The sequence below is a fragment of the Pungitius pungitius genome, chromosome 10 (genome assembly GCF_949316345.1).
Source record: "Pungitius pungitius chromosome 10, fPunPun2.1, whole genome shotgun sequence".
NCBI lineage: Eukaryota > Metazoa > Chordata > Actinopteri > Perciformes > Gasterosteidae > Pungitius > Pungitius pungitius.
Genome location: NC_084909.1, coordinates 9,635,275 through 9,648,137, shown reverse-complemented (window position 1 = coordinate 9,648,137; position 12,863 = coordinate 9,635,275). Strand labels below are relative to the sequence as shown.

At 42.7% G+C, this 12,863-nt stretch overlaps 1 protein-coding gene across 1 annotated transcript in view; it reads right to left on the bottom strand.

Moving 5' to 3' along the window:
* Positions 1–12,863, bottom strand: part of edar (ectodysplasin A receptor) — a 31,017-nt gene that overhangs the window by 6,518 nt on the left and 11,636 nt on the right. The window contains exons 2-8 of the mRNA XM_037488369.2: positions 10,061–10,126; positions 8,315–8,434; positions 6,214–6,395; positions 5,391–5,476; positions 1,853–1,930; positions 1,641–1,766; positions 1,421–1,495 (exon numbers count right to left, since the gene is read on the bottom strand). Coding sequence (XP_037344266.2) covers positions 1,421–1,495; positions 1,641–1,766; positions 1,853–1,930; positions 5,391–5,476; positions 6,214–6,395; positions 8,315–8,434; positions 10,061–10,111 — 718 coding nt within the window. The 5' untranslated portion in view covers positions 10,112–10,126. The remainder of the gene's footprint in view (positions 1–1,420; positions 1,496–1,640; positions 1,767–1,852; positions 1,931–5,390; positions 5,477–6,213; positions 6,396–8,314; positions 8,435–10,060; positions 10,127–12,863) is intronic.

The window sequence follows — 12,863 nt, the reverse complement described above, 5'->3', positions numbered from 1 at the left end:
TTTCTCAGTTTGTGGTTCCTTAGCTGTTGGATTATTAAGTCCACGACCTCGTTGCACCACATAATAATGTCTGTGGCCACAGATACAGTGTGTGTGTGTGTGTGTGTGTGTGTTTGCTTCCACGCCACATGTAAGTGGTTAGTCAGTCAGTCTTGGAGTGAAATTGAACAGAGCATCATTGTCAAGAGAAATGGCGCCCAAAGCAACGTATGGCTTTTGCTTTGGAAGCTTCACATTCCACCATGATGCACTCATCATACTGCAGGTCTGTCGGCACACACACACACACACACACACACACAATGCATTTGCATAAACAATATTACAAATCCTAAATACGCGCGTGCACATTTGAGTGACTCGTGGAGCCAGAACTGTTAACAATGAATGTGGTTTGATTAGTTTGATGTTTAATGCAGACCTTTATCAGCAGTGGATTCACAGAGCTTCAAGAGTTCAAGTTTTCCATAATACATGAATATATGCCACAAAGTTACTGTACTAGTCATTTTGTTAGAGGGCCCTTTCGTTCACAGAACCTACTGACTGTAACTGAATTTGAAATCACACTCTATGTTGGAGTCATTTCACAGTTTGAAAAAAAAAAAGCTAATTATAGTTTGTTTTGTTACCCTAATTATGGCTTTTTGAGTCTTTGCATTGTTCAGAGTATATTGAGTTTAAACAGCATCTGTTATTTATTGAGTCTATACTTTGTGGGGTCTCCTTAAGGACCGGTGCAATGTGTGCAAGAGAACTTTATGGAAACATGGAAATGATCAGTTTGTGGCTGTTTATTTTTACGGATATGAAAACACGGAGCATTTTAGTGAGGAGGTAACAGATGGTGAGCACATAAACACTCACTGAAAAGAGTTCTTGCTTTGCTAAGTGTATGCATTCTGTCTTTTTACTTTTTGAATTGAAAAAGAAATATTTCATAGCATTGTGCTCAAAGTGATCTCAATAGAGTAACTACAAAGGAACGACAGCTACTTTTACCCTCAAGTGGCTTTTACTGCTTATCTTTGGTTTGACTATTAAACACATAATAGTTTCTTATCAATGTTGATCAAATTGCTCAAGCAGTGAGATCCTCACCTGCTGAAGAGTATGTTAGTTATTAAACACATTTCATGAGTGTTACATTTTGGTATTCAGGTTGCATCACTTGTTTTTCATTTCTGATCAAAGCCCCTTTTGTAAGATTATTCATGTTTCGTCATATCAGGTATCAAATCAAAACCGGGATAAGGCTCATGGCCGGGGGACTGGTGTGCAAACAACAAACAATGAGGCAACAATACAGAGGGGAGTTAAGTCCGTTTGTGAGCGACACCAAACAGGAATTCATTAAGAAGCTTAAAAGCTTAATTGAACGTGTGTGTGTGTGCGTGTGTGTGTGTGGGTCGTATCTCACCAGGGATTTCTTTCTTCTCCTCCTGTTTGTTGCTCTGAGCTTCCACTGCCTTCACGACTTGTCCAGAACAACATGCTGTAGACACGCACACACACACACACACACACACAGGAGATGTCACTATGCCATTAGAGTTTGCGTGCGTATGCGTATGTATGCGCGTGTGTGTGTGTGTGTGTGTGTGTGTGTGTGTGTGTGTGTGTGTGTGTGTCAGTCTTACCCTGACTATTCGGTTTCGCCTTTAGGATATAGAACATGATGATGAGTACGATGGCGATGGCCATGATGAAAATGGTTGACATGGCGATGATGAGGGCCGTAGCGAGGTGACCCTGTCCGTTGGGATCTGAAACATTGGAGGCAACATTTGAACAAATGTTCGGGTGCGAATGAAGCTTACATATCTGTGTCAGCGTGTGTATTGCTGCGTACCTTTATGCAGATGAGGGAACACAGTTGTGCTGCCGGGGTCAATAACAGGTTTTTCTTTTGGCCGACTGGTCAACGTGCCTGTAAGACACACACGGACACACACACACACACACACACACACACACACAGTTCATACACCTTCAGTTCCTGTCGTTTGCACATTTATTCATTCAAGCAAAAAGGACACGACAAGTACATGCTTAAAGGAATAGTTTGAGAGATGATCAATACAACTCTCGTGTCTTATTGGTTAAATATAAAAGTACTGCCAGCAGCAGGTTAGCTTAGCTTGGCACAACCATTGTAAATAAGGGGGAAACAGCTGGCCTGGCTCAGTTTTAAAAGGAGCAAAATGCACCTACAAGCCCCTCTAAATGTCGTTAATTTACACGTTGACACCAGCTAGCTAAATATGGATTCTACTCCTTGATTTGCTGCTTTCTTCCGGAGAGACGCCACAAATGTAACAATTTGGTCAAAAGAGAAGCACCGGAACTTCTGTGAGGGGTTGGACATTAGTCACTGGCAGAGGCCACATGTCACCTGTCACTGGTTATGGGATGTTTCCATATTTTATTCCCCCCCACAATAGTGTTCTATGACATGATGACATGGAAGACAGGAAGCTCTCGGACCCAAATGTCTTTCTCGTTCTTCCTCCTCGCCTCTTTTTCTGTTGCATTCATCAACAGTTTTTCCTCTTTCCTAATCAAGCTGTAAATTCCTGACAGGCCATAAATCAGCCCTTTTAATCGGCCTTTTATTTCCCCTAGTTGATGCACTGTAGAACACTTTGGCATGCGGCCTGCTGCTTCCTGTGGTTCTCAGCACCTAATGTCATCACACACACACACACACACACACAGAGCCCTGTGGCTGCAGACATTAACTGCGGCTCTGTGTTTACACTCCGGATAAGGATATGAGCTCTGACTGGAATTTTGTTTAGCGTCTTGCGGTTCGGTGTCTTGATCATGTCTCTCAGCCCCAATTCACAGTGCAAAGAGGATAATTCCGCAGGGCAATCAGGGCACGCCGGTCCAAACAAACTGAGAGGAGTAGAAATATATAAAGAAGTAAAAAAATAAATCTAATCATCATAGTTTGAGGAAAAGCCGCGGGCGGGAATGTGGCAACGGTTAGCTTCTGATAGTGATGTGAAGCTCACGTGTGTCCAGTGTCACTTTAGATCAGTGAAGGAAAAGCACGATTACACTCCATAGTGAGATAAGTATTAATTAACGTGCGTTGGTGACAACAAAAAGTCAAAAAGCGACTGGAGGTGGAACGACAGGCGAGTGAAGTCCGCCTGCCAAAGAGTAGCATCGGCGCAAGTAGCAACACGCTAATCATCTTCTTGTTTTCACATACCCACTAAAGTTTTAATTATCACACACAGAGCGAGGCAGGAGCCGGGGTAATTTACAGATTACACGGCGAGTGTCAGCCTGCCTTCACCCGGAGTCGGTGCATCATTTGTATGTTCTCCAACATCTAAAGAGGCCTCAATTAAAATCCTACCATAGGCTGACTTGTATAGAATGGAATGAAGATTGGAGAATAGAGAATTATATATTTAAACCAGTGTTGATTAAACTTATTTTAGAGAAAGACTATAATTTACAGCTTGTGTTTTTATGTCAAATGTTTTTGACATCTTTATCATCTCTCATCAATGATTTATATCAATTAAACTTTTGTCAGGTTATTTATAAAAGTAAGAAAATAGAAAAAAAATCACTGATAGCGGTCAACTCTCAGTATGGGACTAAGCGTATACTCAGCATGATTTGCAACCCTGAAATGAGTTAGAGTCTAAAAGGGAATAACCATAAATATAAGAATATCTTATTTCCACAGAATCATTCAATCGTCCATTCACATTACATACAATTAGGTTTGTGTTGAAAAGCAAGCTTTTATTCACATACGCGCGCACACACACTCACACACACACACACCCCTCCTCTGCAGGCCCAGGCTGCTTTTGGTTTGTTTTCGTCTCTCATAACTCCCTCATTAAATATGACACAATGCCATTAATTTCCGGCCTCTTCAATTACACTCAAAAGGGGTTTTGAGCTATTACAGGCCCAAAAATATCATCCTCATAGGAAAATGTATCGGCGAGGAAAAAAAAACCCATAATGAGCTCCCATCTTTTCAGATTGATGTGATCTGTCAGATGTGGACGAACCCACAGAGGGCAGGACTGTGAGAATTTCCACTTCCCGCTCCGCTATAAATACTCATCTTGACAAGCTTCAAAAATCACTTACATGCCTTGAAAATCCATTAATCCCACCGCGGCTAAATATTACTTTCAATAAAGCATCAATTTCAAGTTCAGACTAACTTGTTCTTGATAAAAAAACACTCAGTGAAGACCGTTATCTATTGTCTTTGATTATTTTTTAATGAATTGAGGTATAATCTCCTTCTCATTTTCATGGTGTTGATAACTAAATCCAAGGCATATTTTTTCATTTAAAAAAGCAAGGATGACATTTAATTAGCCTTTTTCTTTTATCTTTATCTTTTTTCTAGTGTCTTTAAAAGATTAAAGATTTCTGACTTCTTACCAAAGATGTGCTGCAAATGCCACAAAACAAAATAGCAGGACGAGAAGCGAGACCAATTCAACTAAACCAATGACCTTAAAGTTATCAAAGCCATTTCCATTCGTGCAGTTGTAATCAAGTTAACATAACCTCAAAGGAGAGACCCTTTGGTGACTGACAATTCATACAGATTCAGTTAGTACCGCATACTAAACCTTAATACCAGCAAATCATTTCAAGAATGTATTGTAAGATGTAGAAATGTATGTAAGATCACAAAGTCTTGGTTGTAAGTCTTTTTGCCTTCTGCAGCTTTAGGGGGGCACCCTCCATCATCTGGCTCCAATATTCCAGTAGATGTTACTGCCGCAGTCATCTGCACAATCGACCAAATATCAGATGGTTTTGCTTGAACGCCACTAGACGAAAAAGCGTTTGGTTTTGCCGTGGTTGGGAAACCTTTGCGACCTTTGTGTCCCGCCGGAGGCTGATGCGGATTTTGGCTCAACAGATGACGCCGTGCATCTGCACACTCATGTGTGTATGTGTCGGGTACGCAGGGTAATAAGTGAGGCAGAGAGGTTATGGACAAGCTGTCAAACCCCCCCTTCTGCAGCCAGAGAAGTACAGATGGGGGGGGGGGGTTGTTTGACGCATCAGTGACCAGAGGGTCTGGGAGAACGAACTACAACTTCTGACCCCCCGACGGTTCACTCAAACTCACTCCAGGCTTTCAACACCTGCTTTGGCACTGCAAGCCCCTTTTATAGCTTATCATTTTTGACGGAAAGCTTTTAATGTTTGGTTGCTTTGAATCAAACGTTAAACCGGGCCGGTGTTGGAACAGAGAAAGCTGTGGAGATAAAAGGTTGAAAAGGGGGAATTCATAGTTGTTGTTGTCGTTGTGACGAAAGGCTGCGAGTGAGCGGAAGGAAGGGGGAGGGTACGATACCAAACGCCGAAGACGGCGGTCTTACATTCTTTGGTGTTGCGCGGGGCGTTCTGGCAGGAATGGCAAACCATCCCGTAGAGGTTCCTGGGTCTGTTCTCCAGCATGTAGTACCTGAGAGACACAAAAAGTCAATGGGTACAAACAAGCAACTCGCCTGACGACATAATCACGCTGCACTGCTAGGTTTACTGGAGAAATGTACGCTGGAAGGAAACACAACGTTATGGAATTCTTTTTTTAAAACACGTTGAGCCCTATTTGCATGAACAGGAAGTGTGTACACAGTGCGTGGGCTCCCAACCATGTAGACGGGCTGTACCTACAAGCCGCATCAGTACGGGCAAGCAGCTGAGGTGAAAAGTTTGCCTCGGTGAAGAAATGTACATAATTGATGCCCCGCAGCCACGAGAGATGGCTTGGTACATGATATCGCACTGAACTTTGAAGCATCTATTAGAGAAAAGGAGACAGGGAGTCGAGGCGGCAAATGACTGGCGATGGTAATAAATCATTTCGGCTTGAGAACATAAGCAGTATTTTGAATAATGTATGCAGCCTGCACGTAATTGACTGGCACCTTCATGTATCAAGACTCCCATTGTATCAGTTAGTTTAAACACTAGATATTGGTATAAAATGTAAAAAGGTTAATGAATTATTAAATAATCATTACAAAAATCTTCATAAGCCCTTATAATATAACAAATGAAATACGGCAGCTATTTTATTATTATTCAAAACCTACAGAGGCACTGATTTACTCTTTAAAAGTATTGATGAAGTTGGTGGTTTGAAAACTAAAACTAATCCTAGATGTGTGTGTGTGTGTGTGTGTTTGTTTCGTTTACCCTGGCAAACAGGGTCCGCATTCGGCGTCGCTGTCCGGAGTTCCCGCCACGCGCACCGTGGCTTTGTAGAGAGCATCGCAGTCTTTGTGCCTCCTGCAGATCTCGTACTTCCCTTTGGAATATTTCCCGTGTGGACACGTCACACAGGCAAAGTCCTCATCCTTCACACCGTAGCCGCAGCTCTGCAAAAAACACACACACACACACAGGTCAAACATTAGGTTCATTGTTCTCTCCGAGGATACATTATGTATAATGTAAAAAAAAAAAAACTCTACACCATTCAGATCATTAAGATGATTCACAAATGTGCAGCAGATACACACATTTGAAAGAGTACAGACCCACACATCTGTTTCTGTCCTTAGTATTGTTGTTTATAGATGATAAAAGACAGATTTGATCGGTCCCAGAGGACCCTGTGTGTGTGTGTGTGTGTGTGTGTGTGTGTGTGTACAGCTTTCCACGGCTTGTGGTGTTTAAGATGACCAACCCGTCATCCTGTCATCATCAATCTCCACACGTTCCTTTCTCACATTGGGAGGCCGGACAACAGGCCACAGGCGCAAACACACACACACACACACACACACACACACACACACATACGTACAAAAACATACGCTGTGTTTTGCTCCGTTTCTTTCATCTTTGATTTCCCTCTTTGTTTCATCCGTCTATTCAAACAGGCCCACTATGCCTCTCAAGAGAAATCTAGCAATGCTTTCCCTCTGTTTTTAAGTGCATTGATCTCAGTGTCACTGTTTCCATATCCACATTTGTTGAGCTATCGGCAGAATCGTGTCGCTTTTATTTAAAACTCGCTTTGGATCTTTTCTTTTTTTGACACTGGGTCGCCGTGGCTCAGCTTCTGTGTGTGTGTTCTCTAAAAGCTGCTCTGATCGAAAAGGTTTTTTCCTTCCAAAGTCAAACTCTTGTCTCTTTGAATCGTGTGCATCATAGATCAAGGAATAAGGATACAATGAAAAATAAACCTACAGAGAGTGATGGTAAGGAAGGGAAATGGGGGCAATTGGAGCCGGTGCATGTTAAGCATCTCAAACCACCGGGCCATGAGGTCCTCCAAGGGAGGCTTCCAGCTTTGGGCAAGCTGACTCCAAACTCCAAACAATGCCAGATGCTGTGCCCTCGCATCGCTGTACCTTTCAGCACTCAACACAAGCCAAGAAATCAGACAAGTTTCTCCCCAGTGTGTGAACTCAGTAGAAAAGGTTATCCAGATACATCACACACACACACTTTAAAAGTCCTTGGATGTCTGAGGTGATGTCTGTGTGTACAAGTGTGTGCTTTGTGAAGTCTCTGCTGTGAGGATGAACCCTGTGGTTACCCCATGATTAAAAGGGTGTCGAAAAACACACGCAAACGCACACGTGCACATAAAGCTGAGGAGGTGAAATAACACATGAATCACAGACTGTGATGCCCAGAGGATCAGACGGGCAGGAGAAAGTGCAAAAGGCGGCTCTAATCTTTCTGATTGAACTTATTTTCACTCCATGTGTTGCTCACCTATGGCCAAATGACACACCGAGCTTCTCATTGACACAACTCGGCGCTGTGGATGCTGCAGGATTTAAATATGCATACATGTACTTTTTATATATAGAAAGAAAAGGGAAATCTGAGAATGCTGCTGCACCCAAATAAATGACACCCTAATCCATCGTGTTCACCCTTGAGTGGGGCCGTCACTCTTAAGTAGGTGTGGCACCCCGGGGTGCCAACTGAAGCGTTAACCCGCTCTCTGTTTTCTTTGGCCGTCGGCGGACTGACTGACGCAGGCTGGAGGGCTCTGGGACTGCTGCAAGTCCTTCACAATAACGCATGCCTTCACGTCAGTGAGAGCAACAAACCATGTGAAATTGTTCACTGAAATGTAGGCACCCTTCACTGTGCAGCTATGTGTGTACTTTGGTGTGTGTGTGTGTCTATTGTGGGTGGTCTAAACAATCTTAATTAGACTAATCCTGATGTGTACTTTAAACGAATAGGTGCATTAAATTAATACTAAGTCATAGAGATGAAAAAACAATGGTTTTCATGCACGTGTGTGTGTGTGTGTGTGTGTGTGTCTCACCATGTGCGGCTCCTGTCCCGGTTGGCACTGAGGGCAGGCCTGGCAACTGTTGCTGGTCTGATTGAAAAACTCGTACTCTCCACAGCTGGAGTACTCTGCACTGGCAAACATGCAGCACAACTGGAGGGAGGGAGCAGGAAGACGGACAGGAGGGACACCAGAGAGAGAGACGGACAGGAGGGACACCAGAGAGAGAGACGGACAGGAGGGACACCAGAGAGAGAGACGGACGGGAAAAGTGAGACTTTGACAGGAAATATCAATAACCATCTTCACGTATTACAACAAACATGCTACTAGCTAATGTTTCTTTTTGTAGATGTTTATTTTGGGGGTTAATGGTGTAGCATATATGCAGAAACAATGATGCCATATAAAGGTTCATTCTGTATGTTCAAGATTTTTATTTGAATTTGATGAATTAAAAACACCAAATACGATTTTTCAGTAATGACTCTGTATTTTGTAATGCCTTATTTCTCTGAACCACAGATCAACAACGCGGAGACCAGGAATTCATCACTACTACTCTCAATAACGACATCATGGTCACTACAAATTCTACTTGAACGGATTTGTGCATAATAGCACAATACCTGTATTTCCTTGTGTGTCTATGTACTGTACAAGTACTTTGTGTGAGTGTCACTGTGGTTCACTGTAATAAGCAGCAGCTGGTATTTGTGGCTTCACCACCACACTTTGTTCTTTTCCAAACCAACTAACTTAAAAAATCATCTGCAGTCCAGAAAGTGATTGCGAAGAAAATGTGTGCATGAGTAACTCTCTCCATCTACAGCTCTGTGTTGTTTCGATAGCATCTCTCTTCCTGCTAATGATCTCATGACGGTGCACTTAAGACATGAAGACGTGAATAAATATACAAATGTGCACTGCCGGGGTGTTTGTATATCAATCGAATGGAGAACAATCCTCTGGCCAAGTCATCTTTTTGTAATCCATGCCAGATTCAAGCCAAAACAGACCTTTACCTCACACATCTGACGTGCAGTATTCTTACTAAAAAGATAAACAACTGCGCGACACCCTCTGCCAATCTTCTTTGCCAGCATGTTGCACATTTGTGGGTCGCTCTGGGTGTTTTTGCACGCGCTGTGTGCATTCTCTCTTTCTCTGGCACTTTGTGCAACAACACACGCAGCGGCACTTTGTTTGGCTCCGGAGAAGCGACGGTAACGATGTTCTTCTCCACACTGTTCCGCAGCTGGAGGAAAAAAAGACAACTTCCCACACAGCAATGTTCCCCTCAGGGCAACACACTGTCCCACTATGCTCTGCTGGCGACATTTAGTCAGGCCCACAGAACGCTGTGAGTGTTCATCTGTGCACATTCATCACCAGTGGATCCACATTGTTCTTCCTCACACAGCTGAGGTCGAGGTCTAAACTACAAAGCAGCGGCGAGAGAAAGTCACGTGATCTTGTGTAACTAAAATGACTAACACCACAACACTCCAGAATATGTGAAACAACTGTGCTGCACATGTTGCTGATGTAAAAGAATGTCAAATATTATTAGGAATATATCGAAAGTATTAAAGTAACTCAAAACAGAAGAAGGCCCTTTTACAGACCGCCGGGGGAGAAAGTGATGAATCATTGAAAGTAATGTAGAAAATATGAAATTGATTTGAGATTAGAACCGTATGAAGAAATGAAACAAAGGATAATTAATTAGGAATCATTAAAAGAGGATGAGAGGGAGAAATCAACGGCTGAACTTACCAACAACGAGGACAGAAAGATGGACTTCTTCTGACTTCTCCTCTCTGACATGTTTGCTTCTTCTTCCTGGAGGCCAAAGACGAAGAGAAATGATCATAAAGCAAAACATTCTCTTCGATCGGCCTTCTGCGAACGAACTTGAACCCGAACAGTGCTGTTGTCAGTGGGCACGGCGTGTGTGTGTGTGCGTGTGTGCGTGGCACAGATGAGTTCACTGTCCCGATAGCATCACGTCATCGCCCGTAAACGTGTAATAGCTACAGAAAAGCCCGTGGCGAACCTGTGGCTCATAACTGCTCGGCACACATCACCGTTGGCTAACCTCTGCTTCAGTGAAGGATCGTGATTTCACTTAACAATTATCTGCTCACGGCTTAGCTGCAGCCTCCTCAGACTCATGGTCCAAAAAACTAACTGAGTATCTTTATTGCAACTCCAGAAAAAGACAGCTCTCAGGTCTGATTTGACTCCAGCAAACTCTGTTACAGTTCCACAGTAAAAGAGGAAAAAATAAAACATTTAGTAAACAGTTGAGATGCTGAAATCCCTACACACACACACACACACACACACACACACACAGTGGCTGTGACGACGAAGTGGTCGTCGGGTAAAACACTCATTACGCAATTGTGTGTTTGCTTTTGCAGTTCTCGAATGATGGCTGGTGTTTGAATGCGCTTTTTACAAGAGCAACACTTCATGAAGTATGTGTCAATGTCTTTCACCGAGGAGTAAATATCAACACACGCTCGGTTTGTGTGTTTGTGTGAGTCCGCGGTGATGTGTTATTGCATTGTGCATCTGCAAGATCGGGCCTGTGATTTGATACACTGTGTGTTTGTCTCCTGCCTTGGTCTGCACTGCAGGTGAGCGTCTGTGTGTGTGTGTGTGTGTGTACGTGTGTGCGCGCATATAATGTCGTCACTATAATTGAAAGGATATGTCTGGCTGTGGTCCTGTGCAGAGAAGTACCCCTTAAGCAGTGGGTTGAATGCAAGTGATGAGCCCAGAATCTCTCACACAAAGGCTTTTTTTGCATAATACTTTTAAAAAAATTCAGTGCCCCGGTGTAAATGACTCATTTATATAATGTTATTGTAGATATAACATAGTAATAGATATAGCAACTCAACATAGCAGAAGCAACTTTCTTGCAGGATATGTGCATTTTTTACCAAGTTTGCTAAACTTTCTTGCCATTAAGAAGGAAAGAAATACATCATAAGTCACTGATTAATACCAGACGTGGCCACGAGAAGCGGATAACCACAAAAACAAAACGCATAACAAATATGTTCTTCAATAGAGATTCATAACAGACTCATATTTCAAATTCCCATCTTCCAATCAAGCATTCATTTTTACAGCTAAATACGTCATGCAGATAGTGTTTGTACCCATTTCTCATGAGGTCTATAGTGATTACCATAAAACTCACATCAGACCAATTTACCACAAAAACAGTCTTTTGTATGAAGACTTTTGAACTTTTTTATATATATTCAATTCAAATAATAAGTATGCCGGGGGAACAGGATGAGTGATAATCTATTCTTTATCCTCTGTAGTGTGCGGAGCAGTGTGACAGCACAGCGAACGCTGCGGGAGGTCGGAGTCTTTCCGTTCTTTCCTCCCCGGCTTCCCCACGTGGAGCGAGCTGCAAACACCGGCATGACGTCGATGGGGCGCCGTTTGTAAAATGTTGCACTTTCTAAAATCCTGCGCAGTTTTGGTACATTTAGCGTTATCATATTTAAAAAAAAGCCGGACAATATTCATATGTTCCTTTTTCAAACATTTACATGCAACAACTTTTCCAAGTACAATGGCAGTAACACAAAGTTGTTAAATAGTATGAATATGTAATCTAAATGTAAATGTTAAATGTTATATATAAATGTTAAATATAAATGTTAAATATAAACGTAAATGTTAACGGTTATATATAAATGTTGAATCTAAACGTAAATGTTATATATAAATGTTAACTGTAAATGTTAAATCTAAATGTAAATGTTAACGTGCAACATTTTACAAACGGCGCCCCATAGAGGTCTTCATACGGAACAACGCCACCGCGTTCATTTGTGTCCCCAAAGGACGAATCAGATCGGTCGGCATCCGACGTGTCAATCTGCCCGTCTCTGAACCTCGGATTTCACTCTTCGATTTCACAGACGTGGATGAGAAACCTTTTGATCTTGGTCGATGGCTAATCCCCCGACCACGGAGGTTTGATCTCGCTTAATTACAGCCTCGACATACCAGCACGCCGCAAACACACACACACACACATTAACACGTAGATTTGGTGTATAAATACACACATAGCTGGCTTCTGAGGGCAAAATAGGCTTAATTGCACAAGTCCTTGTGGTAAGACCACAACCGGTGTTTGTGTGTGTGTGTGTGTGTGTGCGCATGCATAGGAGTTGTGGGTCGCTGCCGATGAGATAAAAGGGTAGACAGAAGGTTTTTTTTTTTTCTTTCAAAACAGGAAATGAAGAACTGCCAAATGGCTGTGGGACTCCCTCGAGGCTACTCATTATGGGGTTAAAGTGATACGTGCACACACACTCACGCACAAAGTCACTGCTGTATTTGAAGTTTTGGGTCTTCTGACACTGCTCTACCCCTTTACACCCTCACTCTGTCGGGGCAGGTCTGAGATGAAAGTCAGCCTGTCTTTTGCCCCCCCCCCAAGGGCATTAAACTTCTAACGACCACATAATCTCTGATAAATAAGCCTTCTGTCTTTAGCTGTGTCATTAACAGAAAACGCAGTACAGCACAGGATGAG